Source organism: Notolabrus celidotus, chromosome 16, assembly GCF_009762535.1.
Source record: "Notolabrus celidotus isolate fNotCel1 chromosome 16, fNotCel1.pri, whole genome shotgun sequence".
Taxonomy (NCBI): Eukaryota; Metazoa; Chordata; class Actinopteri; order Labriformes; family Labridae; genus Notolabrus; species Notolabrus celidotus.
The window spans coordinates 3,565,102-3,583,386 of NC_048287.1; the positions used below are offsets into that span (position 1 = coordinate 3,565,102).

At 40.8% G+C, this 18,285-nt stretch overlaps 1 protein-coding gene across 5 annotated transcripts in view; it reads right to left on the reverse strand.

The window, feature by feature from the left end:
- Positions 1 to 18,285, reverse strand: part of trappc9 (trafficking protein particle complex 9) — a 388,126-nt gene that overhangs the window by 324,565 nt on the left and 45,276 nt on the right. For all 5 annotated transcript variants that reach the window (XM_034704883.1, XM_034704882.1, XM_034704884.1 and 2 more), the window contains 2 exons: positions 10,964 to 11,090; positions 6,598 to 6,743 (listed from right to left, as the gene is read on the reverse strand). In XM_034704883.1, the coding sequence (XP_034560774.1) occupies positions 6,598 to 6,743; positions 10,964 to 11,090 (273 nt within the window). The remainder of the gene's footprint in view (positions 1 to 6,597; positions 6,744 to 10,963; positions 11,091 to 18,285) is intronic.

Sequence of the window (18,285 nt, forward strand, 5' to 3'; positions counted from 1 at the left end):
ACAGTGAAGGACTTCAGAGAGCTCTAAGATTAAAGGGGGCAACATTTTCTTCAAATCTATATCCACAATATCTCAGTCACACTCACTGTCTCACTGCTATTCCTAATCTGAATAAATCTGGACCCGTCTTGGCTCAACACCTGGGACAGCATAAAACACTTCATTGCAGACACGATGAAAACAAGTTGTACTTTTTTTGAACATCAGAGTTTCCAGTCAGTATCGGTGCACTCCAGCATAGCATTGGGCCTCTTGCTGCCGCTCACACACCGAGTGATGAAGTATAACACGTGAGTCTCAGGTAGTTGGAGCGTTAATGAGACTAGGGATGGGTAAGCCAAAATACTACTTGATAATCATTGGCTTCTGTTTGCCAATTATTCCAATAATAATCACCTCCCTTCCCCCAAACACACACACATACAGCCATGCTCAGTGTCTGGAACATAGACTGTATACATTATGGACAGCGTCGCTCCGCCTTTTCCCATTGTACGTTTTTTTTTTTTTTACTTTTTATTTATATACTTTTTTCAATTGACACACAACAAGCACACATACAGGAGATGTATTCCCTTACACTTAATCTTTACATCTTAATGAGAAAATTTCCTATAACTAGAATCGTCGTCATTACATTCTTATCTTAATTCACAGTATAGATTCATTGCTTATAGTTTACATTTACAGAGGTGTATTTAGGGAAAAACTGAACTGGAATCAATAAATCAAATCAAATCAAATAAATAAATAAATAAATAAATAAAACAAGAGGTGACTAGAGCTCAGGCATCGCCTGTATCACTGGTGCCCATGTATTGAGAAACTTGTTTGTCTTCAGCTGTTACCTTGCTGTGATTTTTTCCATTATAAGGACAGCTTTAACTCTGCCTCTCCACTGCAAAATGATGGGAGGAAGCGGATTCAACCAGGACATTGAAATTGTTTTTTTGGCTATCAAAAGCAAAATTCTTAGTAAAGATATTAAGTCTGCATCTTTAATGTTATCAGGGGTTATGCCGAGTATGAAGAGAGAAGGATTTAAAGAAAATGTGATCCCAAAGATTTGTTGGAGTTCTTTTTGGATGTTTTTCCAAAAATCACTAAGTTTTGGGCATTCCCAAAATATATGGGTGAAGTTCCCGACTAACCCACAGTCCCTCCAACACAACTCAGATGTGTTACTGTATTTGGAGGTTATAGAAGGAGTATAAAAATACCGTATTTTGACCCATTGTACGGTTTTGAAGCCAAAATATCCCGTTCCAGATCGCTGACATCTTGTAAACCTTCTGCAGCCAGAGTCTGTGACACTAACAAGCTCCGCCCTTCAGCATAGCGTCCCGAGGTCCTACAGAGTTTCTCTCTACAGCAGCTGTCAATCAAAGTAATGTATGGATGTAAAACCCTGTTTTTTAACCTCTAATAACTAACGAAGAAGAAACTTTTCAGAAAAAAGAGGCCTTGAACACAAAACAGTCAAATAATAACTACATATCACCACAGCATACGGATGGGAGAAACATTCATACCACGTGTATTTATTTTTTAAAGTTTGGCTGCAGCCCCATTCAAATGAATGGGGGAGGTGGAGTTTTTGACCTATACTGCAGCCAGCCACTAGGGGGAGCAGTTTCGTGGCGGCCTCACTTCCAGCCGAGCGAGATGACGTCCATTTTATATACAGTCTATGCCCCGGAATTACACGTGTAGTAGTGTAGTGTAGTTCTTCTTCTATTTAATGCAGTTAGCAAACAGGTTTAAGATGTTCTGTAGTCACCGTCTGGCTGGAATACCGTATAACAACCAGGCACCAGTAAAAACGATGAAAAATTATACTTTTAAAATAAGAATATATTCAAAGTTACTCTTCGATTTTTACAAAGTGAACGAATATTCCAATATTCAAAAATCATTGCCCATCCCTAAATGAGACAGGGTTATTATTTCAAGTTCGACCAGTTAGGATCATGGGCTCTGTTAGCAAGGACACCATGATGCCTGCAGGTTCAACATCATTGGATGAAAACAGAACTGAGGTGACTTTTCTATAAAAGAGGGCACTTCAGGTCTGGTAAATGAAAGTCTCATTGACTGAGGAAGCATATCTAACAACAGAATGTATGTGTCATGCTGATCATCTTCATGCCAATGTATTTCCTCATTTGTTACTTGGCTTACTCAGCCTTCTATGGAGCTAGGGAAGACATCTGGAAGAGGCTCTGAAGAAGAGTTCTCCAGCTCAAGCTTCATTTAATTCTAACACTCAAGTCAGTGAAAATGAACTGCTGACTTCATTACAGGTCTTATACGCCATACTGTCTAACATGAAACATCAGGTGCCTTGTTATCACTGCTGGAGAATTCCCACAGAGTGTTTCAGTGTGAAGACAGGATGAGAGTTGGCAGCAATTTCTCACATCTGACTAACTGAAAACAGGTTTATCAGGCATCAAACATATTAATAATCCTTCATAAACTCTGTTTGCTGTGCATATTCAATTTATAATCTGCTTCTCATTAGTGATTAGATATATCTTCAGTGTGCCCTGCCTCAGGCTCTCCTGTCTTTGGTTAACTCATATCAGATGACTGAAACAAAGTGCTGTAAGGTGCTGGTTTTGCCTTGTGGTTAAATTGTGCAGCTGTTGTCCTTGGGTAAGTAGGACCTGCTGCTTTGGTCCTTTGCTGCATGTCTCCCCCCCCCCCCCCCCCTCTCTCTCTCTCTCTCTCAGTAACGACTCTATCCACTGTCCAATCCCCTCATACAGGCATAAAAACAGCTATTACACTTACATGTTCCTCCTTCAGTATATATAAACAATTTTAATTTTATGCTGACAATCAATTTTAAACCTCATGTGATTTTACATTTGTGCTGACTACGCATGCCAGGATTCACCCTTCATCAGCAAAAGAAGGAGAAGAAGAAGAAGAAGAAGAAGGTATTGAACAGCCAATGATGAAGCAGGGTGAAAGGTGGGCGGGGCTTAAAGACGTTTGGAGCAGAATGTAAACGCAGCTGAAACGAGCGACAGAGACTCTAAAGAAAACTGAAAACCTAGCAGCTCTAAGCAGAGTCGTTAGTCTGACACTGAGTCGAGTCTGTGTTAACTATTAACTTCATACACTTCATTAAATATACTTTCAGGATGTGGGTAAAGGAAGAGCGCAGAGACTACTTCTGCTGTGAACACGTTTAATGTCCACGGTGACTGTGATGCATTCACTGCACTGTGGGAAATAACATTGCCCGTAACCCTTAGTAATCTTAAAGGGGACAGAACAACCCAAAACAATACTCTGTAAACTGATACATAGTTTACAGTTTGATATATTTTTCTTGTAAATTTTAATCAAGTAATGGAAATAAGCTCAACCTGAGAAAAATAAGAATCTACAAACTAAAACTTCACAAAAAATCTCATCTTACATTAAAGCTGGGGTTGGTAGTCTCTTAAAAACCAGCATGAATTTGAATGTAGCTTTTCCTCATGACTCCGTCTAACCCCTCCCCTCCTCCCTCGGAGCTCCTCTGAAACGACGCCCCCACCGCTCACATGCACGAGCGCCGCTGACTTGCGACCATATGATGGTGACTGATTCAAAACCGGTCCTCACCAAAACATTCTCATAGTGAAAGTTAAAAACACAAACAAACATGGCTGCTGTTAGTACTCACAACTGTCATGCTAGCATTATCCAGTTGTACTGGTGACACGATATCAGAAGTTAAGTTATAACACAAATATAATACTGTAACAGTTCTACTGTTTGTTAAACCTGTTCAGTGTAGATGTTCTTAATTCCTACAGTGTTGACGGTCAGTGAAGGCATCAGGAGAGGTGTAGAGTGTGTGAGCGGGAGAGAGGAGAGACAAGAGGAGAAGTTGTTCATTCATTCAAACATTGATTGTTGTTTTGTTGGTTGGCGTGATCACGGCCGACAGTGACCGGTTATTAAAGATCAACGTGTTCACCAATCGGCTCGTCATCACTACAGTGTCCGGACAGACGCTACAATAAATCTATATTTTCTGTAGGACTTACTGAACGTCATTAATTATTCTGCTTGTTGGTGAGAGCTTTTTAGACTCTGATCCGGACTACAGTCCTGAGCAAAGCACCTCATCAGGTCAGAGGGGACAGGCCCGAGGACGAGCGAGAGGGGCAGTCAGTAGAGTCAGGGGAAGTAGAGGCAGGAGACGGGGACTTGGAGGAGTGCACGCCGGGGAAATGTACGCGCAGGAGGAGGGCAGAACGGCTGGACGGGATTTGATTGGTTTAAAATTTGGGGAGCCAAAAAACTGTGATTGGTTGGTGTTTTCCCAGGTTTACTCCGGCTGTAGATAGCAGCTTTTCTTCACTCTTTTTTAGGAACACATCATGTAATGATTGCCATCAGGACATAAAGATCATTTTAACCAGTATGACAAAAAGTGGATCTAAATCTGATTACCAACCCCAGTTTTAATGTTGATGTATGCTAACAACATTTCAAATATAACATTGACACTAGGATGAATGCTAGGCTAACTCATTCAATTATTACTTAATATAGTTTAGGTCTGGGTATTTCAGATGTTTGCTGGTTACTTCTTACCTCAATAGTTTCTGATATCTCCCACATTGAGTTTCAGATTTTTAAATTTCTATTAGATATCATGACATAAAAAAAACTTAACATACGAAGCACATAACAATTTGCTGTTGCTCTTAGAGAAAGATGTCGGTGGTGACTGTAGACAATAAATGTTAATACATTTTAAGATCCTTCAAGAGAGAGTGTATTTTGCACAGAGTTGAAAAAGACATCAGTCATAAAGCATCATCTGCACAGTCAGGGGAAACACTTGCTACTAAATATTTGTTTTACTGTGGCTCTGACTATAGACACAGTAGGTAGCTCCATCCACTATGCACACTGGCAGAGATCAGCACCGTTAGACCCCAGCTTTAAAGACCTGCTTCCTGTTAGCACCGTCAGAAATGATGGATTCAAGAAGCTCATCAGAAACTAAATCCAGATACAAACTAACAAACTGTCTTTAACTTTCACTCAGGAGCAAAAATCTGACTTTACATTTAAAAGAAATAATGATTTGATATTCTTCGTGATAATTATCGTCATCGACTGACATGAAAATTGTTACGTGATAACATCTTTTATGATATCGCCCAGCTCTATTTACCAGTATAAAATGCAGAAAGAGGCATTTCATTGTGTTACAGTATTTGACTCAGAAGATGGTTCCTGCTTCTCTGTACACAGCCGGGTAAAAAGCAACACAGGCGATGACGGCAACACCTTTTAACAGCTTTTCTCTCTTATCGGACATAATCATGCTGAAACAAAACGTAGGTACACCATGAAGTTCATGAACCCTGGGATTTAAAATTAAATCAAAATGAAAAGAAACCAAAGTTTAATGCAAAAAGTGGCTGAGACTACAGGCCAATTGGTCTCAGGTAGTGGGTCCATCTGTAGCTCACAACCAACGATACAAAGGGCCAAGCTCAACTATCTCACGAGTTGCTAGCAGGGCTGGAGAATCCATGTCTATTACAGATGGTATTACAAAGAGCTACACAGGGGCAGTGGTTTGGCCTATTGTTTGAGTCGTGGTTCGATTCAAACCTGCAGCTTCTCTCTAGCATGTCACTCCACCCTCTCTCTCCTGTTTCCTGCTCTACCTACCGTCCTGTGCTCTCTGAATAAAGGCATAAAAGCTGAAAAACAGAACTTAAAAAAAGGAAAGTGCTACACAGCTGCACACAAACTGCACATTGTGGATTTTGCTGAAAGCAAAGGGATTTATTACGCAGAGATCCTCATCAGCAGGTTGTCTCATATCCCGATGCCACTCATAGTCTGTGTTTTTACTCATGCTCAGCTGGCTGAGCTGAAGCTGGCCGGCTCGTCAGCTCGGGCCGCTGGATGTTCCTTTAAGGAGACAAAGGTTTATGGAGAGGCGATAGAAGCCGTGTCTCTCCTCTCTCATCATGGGCAACGTGAGATCTCTGGATAATAAGATGGACAAGCTAACAGGACTAGCCAGGAGACAGACAGAGTTTCAGGAATGTAGCATGGTGCGCTTCACAGAAACTTGGCTGCATCAGGATAGCAGCGAGAGAGCTGTGGTCCTCCTCATATTATCTGCACAGGGATATCTCACATGTCATACTGGTAGCTGTTTACATCCCCCCTCTGCCAACCTGACTACGGCGTCCAACGTTGTCAAATCTGCCATAGCCAGACTCCAGACAGACCACCAGAGTGCCCTCTTCCTGATCTCCAGAAAGACCACCAGAGTGCCCTCTTCCTGATCTCCAGACAGACCACCAGAGTGTCCTCTTCCTGATCTCCGGGGACTTTAACCATGGATTTATTTTCTACATAGCTTATTCTGTCTTCTGTACATACTTGTATTATCATTATTTTCATTGTGTTTGTATTTATATCTTATTAATTACTTTCTTCTATTAATATTATTTGATATTCTTATTTATTGTGTATAGAGCAACTGTAATGACTGAATTTCGCCCCATGATCAATAAAGTATGTCTGATTCTGATTCTGATATGGTGGTTGTCTTACCGATCTTCTTGCAGCGCTCCTCTCCTCTGTTGTGCATGATGATCGGTGAGTAGATGAAGGGGCTGGCGGTGGACATGTTCTGTCCCAGCAGGCCTTTCACTTTGTGAGGACGCAGACTGACTGGCAGATTGAGGAGCTTGACTGATCTAGTTTTGGAATCAAAGAAAGAAAGACAACAGTGACGTTAGCAAGGCTCATGTCCAGATTTCTTTAATAATAATTCAGTCAGACAACTCACGTTTAAATTGTTTATTGTAGCAGCAAATACATATTCATGTTTGGCGCCCAGGCTCCGGCCTCATCACTCCCTGCAGATAAGTTTACATGCAGACTTTGAGGAGTGATGAGCAAAACATACTAAACACCCCCGGAGCCTGCAGGTGGAAGCTGGGGAGGCGGCGGGGAAGAAGAAATATCAGCAATGGCATGCAGCAGCAGAGGCGTTGACAGGCAGAGGGAGAGATGGGAGATTTTTTCCCAGTTTAAATAGACCGCCAATTTGAGAGGCAGAGGGCAGGATTGGATGATGGATATGAGAGTGGGACATGTGACGTGTATGGCATTGCAGCTCGAGTTGTCTGCCTGAACTAGCTCGCAGGCGTCGCTCCATTAATAATAATAATAATAATAATCATAGTAAAAGCACATTTAAAAAAGTGTGTTTTTAAAAGAGATTTAAAAGAGGACAAGGATGCGGCTTGCCTGATCTCCTCCGGCAGGTCTTTCCAGAGTGACGGGGCCCTGACTGCAAAGGCCCGGTCACCTCTGGTTTTTAACTTCACTCTAGGAAGCTGCAAGAGGGACCTGCCAGAGGATCTCAGGCAGCAGTTGGGGACATACATCCTTAGACACTTGCTTAGGTACTCAGGGGCCAGTACATTTATAGCTTTAAAAGTGAGAGTTAAAATCTTAAAATCAATTCTAAAACCCACAGGCAACCAGTGAAGGGAGGCTGAAAGGTACATTTAGTACTACAAACCATGGTTGTGATGAAGTGCTGCACGATCAGAGGACTTAAAGCAGAAACAGAATTCAAAAGAAAGTTTAGCTGCTTAATTGTCGATGCCTGGTTTCTGTCGAGCTCTGCAGCATTTTGGTTTTTCCACAGCAGCGTTCTCACCGCTTCTATTTACCTTATTATAAATACACTGAAAAAGCTCAGAGGAAATCTACTGGAACAGATACAGGGGTATTTTATAAATTTATAAAACATATACTGCAACACTTATTTTAACTGAAGATATATTCTAATGCCAGTGAGTTAAAGTCTAAAAAAAAGTGATAGCTGACATCTCCAGGGTCTTGTTTGTCCTGCCTTCAGGCAGATCTGTCTTACTCTGAGAGGGACTTAACAGTCAGATACATTATTTAAGGAATATAAGAGCAAGAAAGTGGTTTCCTCACTTTTCCAAAAACTTTCTGTGTTTTATCAAATTAATATATTTCACCCACATACAACCTGGAGTGATGTCACACTGGAAACCATAAACAACGCTTAGTGCTAACTATGACGTTAAATCTTAAGTCTCCTTTTCAAACAGACAGTGGTCCTCCTTTCAGAACCTCAGGGTGTGTTTCCACTGCTTTGACCCTGCACTATTTACATAAAATCTCAAAGGTTGAGCCTTCACTTCCAAACATCTCTGATTGATTGTCAGGTGATACTGTATTCAATCATCAGCAGACAGAGTCCTGAGGAAATGCCACATTCAAATTCATGCTAGTTTTCCCTGACTACCAACCCTAGCTTTAATAAGTAATGCAGGCAACTGAGATCTGAAGACATCTTTTCTTTTTTTGAAGGAGTTCCTAAAACCAAACATTTGAGCTATTTTGGTGCTACACGTGAATTCTGTTTCAATTATAAGCAGCAATATTACTCAACTGCCAACTAGAGTGCTGACTCATGAATAAAGATGTTAATGGCCCTGAAATGCCCGAGTCATGTGACACGAGCGTGGAGCTCCAGTAATTAAACTTCTTTCAGTAATGAGACCGTCAAGCCCTCAGTGAATGAGCTCTCTCCGTCACATTCAGCAGTTAAAGGTGACATATCACGCTTTTTTCATCAATATATATTGGTCTAAGAGGTCCCCAAAACATGTCTTTAAAGTTTATGCTCAAAAAACACTTTGAAATCAGATTTTGGTCTGCCTGAAAAACCCTCTTCTTCAGTCCTCCTCAGAACACTCTGTTTTCTCTCTGACCACGCCCCCTCAGGAAGTGGATGTGCCTCGGCTCTCCAGCACGTTGATCTAATGTTTACATGTTGGCTGAATATACACGGCTGCTCAGAGATCGCGTTACTTCAACCCTCTGAATCTGATCCAGAATCTGATCCTGACGGAGAGGCGCCTGTAGCAGGACCTTTCTGAAGGATTGGTCATAGATTTAGTGTTTCTTGTTGTTTTATTTATCAGTATGTAGACGTGTGTCTTGGGACACAGCTACGAACATGTAGCTATGTGGCTATGCTAACTAGCGCTAGCACTTATCCATGATAAATAAAAATCATCCACTAGATCTTCAAATCTGCAGACGTGGGGAGTAAAACCGACCTCTGCCAGAAAGGCAGCGGGACCTTTCTGAAGGATTGGTCACAGATTCTGTGTTTCTTGTTGTTTTATTTGTCAGTATGTTGACGTGTGTCTTGGTACACAGCTACAGCTACGAACATGTAGCTATGTAGCTATGCTAACTAGCGCTAGCACTTATCCATGACAAATAAAAATCATCCACTAGATCTTCAAATCTGCAGACGTGGGGAGTAAAACCGACCTTTGTGTTTATTAAGACAGCCTACAACTAGCATGCCTCCCTCCTAAGCTCCTTGTTAGCACACATTTGTGCAGGTAATGAAAAACGGAGGGGGGATTCAGTATTATTTTATACAGTCTATGGGCTGAACAAGCTCCGAGCTCTGACTCCGTGACAGACCGGATATTGTTGTTACGTAACAAAAACACATTTACAGAAAGGTGTAGAAATCAGAACAGGGGCAGAATGGATTATTTTCATTCTCGGGGGGTTTGTAGACATGCCAGGGAAACATATTTCAGGTAAAGAACCATTAAAAAGTCCATTTTGCATGATATGTCACCTTTAAAGCTTTAAAGCTGATCTTTATTGGTAATTTTTTAATTCATACTAAACAACATGTAATGTTTTTTAACCCTTGTGTGTCTTTAGCCTTCAGCTCGTTGGTATTTTGAATATGAGCTTCATTTATCTACCCATGTCACTGATGCCTTTATGTATTTTTGAAAGCCACAGAAAGCCTGTGCAACTTGCATACAATATTTGGGGTTTATATTCCTTTTGTGTGTCAAACTGTTTGAAAATGCAACAGTACACTGCTGCACTTTGCATCTTTGAAAGACAGCACTGTTGAGGCTGAAACATCATCTTTTTAGGTGAATGTAATCGAAGCATTTTCACCCAAAGTTTGATTTTATTTGAACAGTTTTTGTTTCTGTCCGACTCTGGTTTTTGTGTTCTTCCTTATTTTAAGTTGAAGCCTGAGACAGCTTCATGGGTAAACAATCCCAAATAAAGAGACCTTAATTTTCAGAATTTTGTAATAATCTGATCCTGTATGAGTGCAAAAACAAAGCTGTTTTAAATGACATATTTGATTGGGCTCTGTTAACTACCTATGATCGACCTATTTGTTATTTGGACCCCACACACACACACGTCTGCCTTCACAAGACACACATTATTTATTTAATTATTTTTCATTATTATAATTTTTTTATTTTTATGTAATAATAAATTACTATTATTAATCTTTTATTCACTTATTATTAACCCCTGGAGTTAGGGTAACTGTCATTCAGCTTTATCTTGTTAAAGCATTAATTGTTGTTTTTTATTTTGTTATTATTATTATTATTGGGTTATTTTTTATTATTCTATTATTATTATTATTATTATTATTATTATTATTATTATTATTATTATTATTATTAATGTTTTATTAATATTGTTTTATTATTATTGTTTTATTAATATTGTTTTATTAATATTGTTTTATTAATATTGTTTTATTTTTATTGTTTTATTGTTTTGTTGTTGTTGTTGTTGTTGTGGTTGTTTTTATTATTATTATTATTATTATTATTATTATTATTATTATTATTATTATTATTTGTTTGTCTTTCCGTTCTTTATGTTCCTATTCATGCCTTGTTTATTTGTTATTCTGTCTACCTATCACTTGGTCACCCCCTTCTTGTACAGCACATTTATTGCTCAATTAAAAAAACTAATAAATAAAGTTAAAACATTTCATATTGTAATCAGGTCAACTTTGTAATTGGTTGTAAGATGCAGGAAAGCTGCGATCGCTCCACTCCTGTCTTACCGGACGATGGGGAGCTTTGTAAAGGGCACAGGAGGGAGCTTCAGTCCATCAGGCAGGGTGATGACCTCCATTCCACCTGGACACTTGGAGGTGTAGTTCTCCAGACTCTGTGTCACTTCTTTCTTTTCTGTAAATGAAGAAGCAGCAAAAAAAAAAGCAAAGTCACATGACCAGAAAAATACCCGAGGATCAGGTAGCAACAATTATGCAATGATGAAACTCCCTCACTCAAACCGGCGGGACTGTTCTCGATTATCCAAATCGAGAACATTCCCACTGTAGACGTTTCATCTCTGTGTGAGGTGTAAATTAACCCAACATTAATGACCAGAGAGGTTTCTCTCTCAGCACTATCAGCCCCAGCCTTCAAGCACAATTCTAAGTTTTATTGTACCATCAATACCTTAAGCGGGAACATTGCTGCTCACCCAGCTATACAATTTTCTTTGGCTCTGCAAGTTTCAGGAGTGTTCATCCAGCAGAAACAGACATTTAGCTGCAGTGAGTGCATACAGATCTATATCCCTTCAGAGCAGTAAAGTCTTGTCATTGCAAGATTTTTGTTTCAGCGTAAAGACACCGTTTTTTTTCCATCTTTGTAAATCTAAATAAAAAATGTTTAAAGCTCGAATAAACATCCACTTTGACTCATCAAGTAGAGGATGTTTATCAGTCGCTGTTAGTTTGTTGTCTCACAGTTATTCTACTAAACTATGAGCAGCACTAAAATCACAAATCAAACTTTGTTATGAAAGTTTGCTTATTCTGTGCTCATCATAACTCTAAAGTTCTGGGCCCGTATGCACCAAGGGAGAGGTTCCGGTGGCTGGAGGTGAAGCTTTCAGCAGTGTGTCTGCCCCCTGGTGGTTGGCTGCAGTATAGGTAAAAAAATCCGTCTCCCCCATTAATTTGAATGGGGGAGCAGTCAAACTTTAAAAAATAAATACACGTCGTATGAATGTTTCTCACATCCGTATGCTGTGGTTATATGTAGTTAGTATTTGACTGTTTTGTGTTCAAGGCCTCTTTTTCCTGAAAAGTTTATTTGTCGTTAGTTATTAGAGTTTTAAAAACGGGGTTTTACTTCCTGGTTTCCTTTGATTCACAGCCGCCATAGAGTGAAACTTCAAAGGACACACAGCAACTTGTGATGTTACACTGTAGGGCGGAGCTTATTACAGTGGCTTTACAGGCTCTGGCTGCACAATGGCGGCGCCCAGGAGTGGGATTTTTTGGCTTCAGAACCGTACAACGGGAAGAGGCGGAGCAACGCTGTCCATTTTTATTTACAGTCTATGGTCAACACCCACTGGTTGCGTTTTCAGAATGCAGCAAGAAGCAGGACCGCTGGACAGCTGAAGTCATGTGACCGAGGTTTTCCCGCGGTAATCACTGAATCAAGGATTCTCCTCCTCCTCCTCTCTTCATCCATGTTGCGGAGCAACGCTGTCCATTTTTATTTACAGTCTATGGTATGCACGTCCAGCCATCACACAAACGGGACCATTAGTCTTAACGTACCGTTATGGAGCGGCCCATTTGGCCGTAGCGTTAGCCGCATGCACGACTGCAAATAATTGGCCAATGAACTAATTGCGCCATGAAAGTGAGGCTCAAAAGTTTCACTCCATTCTTCTTTCAATCACTGATTTTCACCGTCCACTTTTCTTTGAGCAGCAAACTGTGAACACCGTTTTATTCTAGGGTCCTACAGTTGGCAAAGTGCCAATATACGAACTGCTCCAAAAACAAAAGTGAAAGTTAAAAATTGTACTGCAGCAGTGGACTCTAAGTGACCCAGTAACAGCCTGTCTGTGTATCATTGACATGGAGAAAAAAATCCCGGTAAACACACGGTGACCCGACCAAAACACAGAGTGAAGGAATAACAGTTCGGGGGCCACAAATAGGCGGCCGAATGCGGCCCGGGGGCCGTGTATTGATGGCCTCTGGTCTAGTGGGTGCGCGACGGAATTTCATAACGTGGCTCAAGCACATTCAGCATTCACTGTATTTCACAGGGAATCCAAAATGCTCCAATACATGTGACAAAACAGATGCAGGAGGTTTTTTCAAGTTCCTCTGCTCCTTCACTTGCCATGACTACCACTGCGCTTGACGAGCGAGTTGACGCGCAACCTTTTTTTTTTTCATCAACCGATCCGCGGACCACATCCGTGCCGAACCGTGGAGAGGCATCCGTACGGATCACGGATCAACGATGATCCGTTGCACCACTAGTTCTAATTCATTCATGTGAAATAATCTACAGAAGAACTTTTATTCTCATTTTATATTTGGTCTTAAACTGTAACACATAAGCACAATGTCCTCCATCCTTTAAACAGCCTAACAGGTGAGGTAATCCTCCTTTTAGCACCTGTAATGGTGAGGTCTACCTCCATTAAATGTAATGCTTTGTTGGGGCGTTAACCTGGCTCATGCAGACCGCTCATTTTTTTTTCCATCATTAGTACAAACGGCCCGTTTCATTGCTAATGGTTGGACGTGCATACGGGCCCTGGATACAAACAAATACATCCAGCACTTTCTTGGCTCTCCAGACTAAAATCAAACCACAGCTAAAGCTAATTCTTCCACTTTGTGCTTATCACTTTATTCTGCTGCAGCACCATGGAACCATGTATTGCTAAATGAGCATAATCTTCTGTTGGTTACATAAATGGTTCCTTTTAAATCAACGTACAGGTTCATAGGAAGTAACAAAATAAGAGCCCAGTGTTTCTCCCTGCTGTTGAGGTTTCATTTGTGAAACTGTAGGACTAGCTGAAAACATAAAAACATGGATGACACGACTGATTCCTAACAAAGCCAAAAGACCCAGAGCTCCCCCTACAGGTCATAAAGTCTGCCTCCTGCATGTTAACAGATGGGACATGGTGCAAACCAGAAAACATAAGTCAAACATATTTTCAACATGGGTAACACCGTTCAGTCGGTTCGTATCAGGATTTATGTCCATGTGTTCAAGTTTTGGAGGAGTCCAAATGTAAAGGCACAGCGAAGAGTTTTTAACTGATTTTGAAATAGTCTCACTTTCATACTGACGCCTCTTCATGCCCTACAAAGTAAAATAAGATTGTCAGCGACAAGACTGGTAATGTTTTTGTACTGAATTTTGTTGAAGCTATGAAGCATGCAACCTGAAGAGAACCCTGCTGGAAAAGATTGGCAAAGAGAAGTAGGTAAACAAGCAGGAAGAGTGTCTTTGCATGTTTTTAGTTGTACATGAAGTTTTGTCATCATGTCTGATACTAGAGCAGGATTATCAAACAGACGTATGTTTTCTGTTGAAGTTTCAGACGGAGACACTCTACAACCAGGGCTCTGCTCGCTAAAAGAGCTGAATGTCTATGAACAGGATTTAATGTTTATACTGGCGTGTGAATTAGTGTTGTAGTACTCGAGATCAGTCTCAAATCCAAAAGGTTTTTACTCGGTCTTGTCTCGGCCTTGGACTGGGCAAACTCCGTATTTTAAATCAAGACCGGTCGAGACCACCACTGATGCACTCTGTCCCTGTCATTACTGTGATAAGAGAGAAATCCCCTCCCCCTCTCTCAATTCATTCATCTTTTCCCACCTGTGACGGCGACGACTTTCACAGTGTTACGGTCAGACATGTCCCCTGCACTCAAGCATTCATGAATGGAGACAGACGACAGGTGGAGAGATTGTGTATTCTGTGACCAGAGATGTCTGCTAAGTCCTTAAATGAAGCAATAAATAAACATCTAAAAACGTACAATGGTGAAAACAAAACTTAAGGAGTCAAAAGACTCTCACAGCGTGTCAAAAGAAAGGCAACTTCAAAACCAAACCTTGTTTGTTGCTGTTAATTGTATTTAAAGCAAACTTAAATCAAATAAACAGAAGTCTTTTATTTTGTTTACTTTCATGATGATTTTTCCATGGGTAAATATGGTCTTGTCTCGGTCTTGCCCTGCCTTGGTCTTTGCCTTGACTCGTTCTCGACCCTTAAATGTCTTGGTCTTGTCATGGTTTCAGTGCACTCTGGTCTCGGACATGTCTTGGTCTTGGTTAGCGTGATCTTGACTACAGTCATGGCCAAAAGTTTTGAGAATGACACAACTATTAATTTTCACAAAGTCTGCTGTTTCAGTTTTTATAATGGCAATTTGCATATACTCCAGAATGTTATGAGGAGTGATCAGCTCAACTGCAATTAATTGCAAAGTCCCTCTTTGCCTTGAAAATGAACTTTATCACCAAAAACACATTTCCACTGCATTTCAGCCCTGCCACAAAAGGACCAACTAACATCATTTCAATGACACACAGGTGTCACACACATTAACACAGGTGTGGGTGTTGATGAGGACAAGGCTGGCGATCAATCTGTCATGATTGAGTGACTGGACACTTTAAAAGGAAGATGGCGCATGACACCATTGTTCCTCATCTGTTAGCCATGGTTACCTGCAAGGAAACACGTGCAGCCATCATTGCATTGCACAAAAAGGGCCTAACAGGGAAGTTTATAGCAGCGAGTAAGATTGCACCTCAGTCAACCGTCTAATGAATTATCAAGAACTTCAAGGAGAGAGGTTCAATTGTTGCCAAACAGGCTCCAGGGCGCCCAAGAAAGTCCAGCAAGCGCCAGGACCGTCTCCTGAAGGTGTTTCAGCTGCGGGATCGGGCCGCCACCAGTGCAGAGCTTGCTCAGGAATGGCAGCAGGCAGGTGTGAGTGCATCTGCACGCACAGTGAGGCGAAGACTTTTGGATGAAGGCCTGGTGTCAAGGAGGGCAGCAAAGAAGCCACTTCTCTCCAGTAAAAACATCAGGGACAGACTGATATTCTGCAGAAGGTACAGGGACTGGACTGCTGAGGACTGGGGTAAAGTCATTTTCTCTGATGAATCCCCTTTCCGATTGTTTGGGGCATCTGGAGGAAGGCTTGTTCGGAGAAGACGAGGTGAGCGCTACCATCGGTCCTGTCTCTTGCCAACAGTGAAGCATCCTGAGACCATTCATGTGTGGGGTTGCTTTTCGGTCAAGGGAGTGGGCTCTCTCACAATGTTGCCTAAAAACACAGCCATGAATAAAGAATGGTACCAGAACGTCCTCCGAGAGCAACTTCTCCCAACCATCCAAGGGCAGTTTGGTGATGAAGAATGCCTTTTCCAGCATGATGGAGCACCTTGCCATAAAGCAAAAGTCATAACAAAATGGCTCGGGGAACAAAACATTAAGATTTTGGGCCCTTGGCCAGGAAACTCCCCAGATCTTAATCCCATTGAGAACTTGTGGTCAATCCTCAAGAGGCGGGTGGACAACCAAAAACCCACAAATTCTGACAAACTCCAAGCATTGATTATGCAAGAATGGACTGCCATCAGTCAGGATTTGGTCCAGAAGTTTATTGACAGCATGCCAGGGAGAATTGCAGAAGTCTTGGAAAAGAAGGGTCAACACTGCAAATATTGACTTATTGCATGAATTCTGTGTAATTCTCAATAAAAGCTTTTGATACTTATGAAATGCTTCTAATTGTATTTCATTATATCATAGAAACATCTGACAAAAACACCTAAAAACCCTGAAGCAGCAGACTTTGTGAAAATGTAATATTTGTGTCATTCTCAAAACTTTTGGCCATGACTGTACAACACTAGTGTGAATGCTTCACTGCTCTTTGAGGACTAAAGAGTTAAACCTGTGCATATTTACATTATTCAGATATTTATTGGGACACGGGAGCTGTGTCGGGTAGCGTTAAACCGGTACGTCTGCTCACCTTTTGTAAGCTGACTAATGCTAATAAAGAGTTCACAAAGTTGTGTGGTTGTTAAATGTACAGTTGAAAATGTTGCGTAGCTACAAATCAATACATTATGTCATGTACAGTAAATGGCTAAAACACAAATCAACATGCAACTAAGAGAGCCAGTGGTGCTTCTTGTTTCCACCTTTCCTGCTCCAAAGTAACAGAAGGAAACATCCTCACAAAACCATTTTTGTATTCATGTTAATATGTGAACAAAAGGAACTCTGTGTAAATACAGACTTGTTGCAACCAGCAGATCGGAGTGACATCAGAGAAAAATGAAGGGAGTTCAGGTAGAGTGCAGGAACAGAGAGAGGAAAAAGGAGAAATAAAGACGGCATTAAGTGAGATTGAGATGGATGACGGGAGGAAAGATGGAGAGGAAGAAGCCTGGTAGAAAGTACCCCAAGATGAATGATGATAGCGGAGTTGTCCTCCTGGCTCAAAGCTTCCATGATTGATGACATGTTTGTCATTACTTTTCTGCTGTTGGTCTGAGTGTTCATATCAGCTGTCTCTTCAGGGGCCACTCTGGGACAGAGAGCTGAACAGTGGGTGTGTGATCAAGAACTCATGCCCGTTTAAATGTTGATTCTTTTGATTCAGTTAATTTATTCTCTATCCAAACACAACCACGGCACATTCCCCACACTTCCTTTTTCATTTTCATTTTAAATGTATATTTCAGGATGCATGTATGTATGTATGTATTGTTTGTGTGAACGTGATATAATGATAAATAAAGGGTTTTTAATTTTATTGGATCTTTTCCTGTTTCATGTTTTTAGGGAGCAAAGGAATAGTGAGCAGAGATTACATTTATTTGATTATGATTCATAAAATCATCATAGAAAGTTTAATCAGAAGTTTCAAACCTCAGTTTGCTCTGGTATTAGCAGACTCTAAGATGAGAAAGATGTGAATCAAGCGTCAAGAAAACAAAAAAAAACACTTTAAAATTAACTTTCATTTGGTTATTAAGTGATTTCTTCATAGAATAGGGTTGTTACTAGGGCCGGGCCATATTGAAAATTATGTTATCATGATAAAATATTTCATATCAGTTAATATCGATAATTATCACGATAAATATTGAATCATTATTTCATTTAAAGCTAGGGTTGGTAGTCTCAGTAAACCAGCATGAATTTGAATGTAGCTTTTCCTCATGACTCCGTCTAACCCCTCCCCTCCTCCCTCGGAGCTCCTCCAAAATGACGCCCCCCCCCCCCCCCCCCGCTCACATGCACGAGCGCCGCTGACTTGCGACCATATGATGGTGACTGATTCAAAACCAGTCCTCACCAAAACATTATCATAGTGAAAGTTAAAAACACAAACAAACATGGCTGCTGTTAGTACTCACAACTGTCATGCTAGCATTATCCAGTTGTACTGGTGACACGATATCAGGAGAAAAGTTATAACACATATATAATACTGTAACAGCTCTACTGTTTGTTAAACCTGTTCAGTGTAGATGTTCTTAATTCCTACAGTGTTGACGGTCAG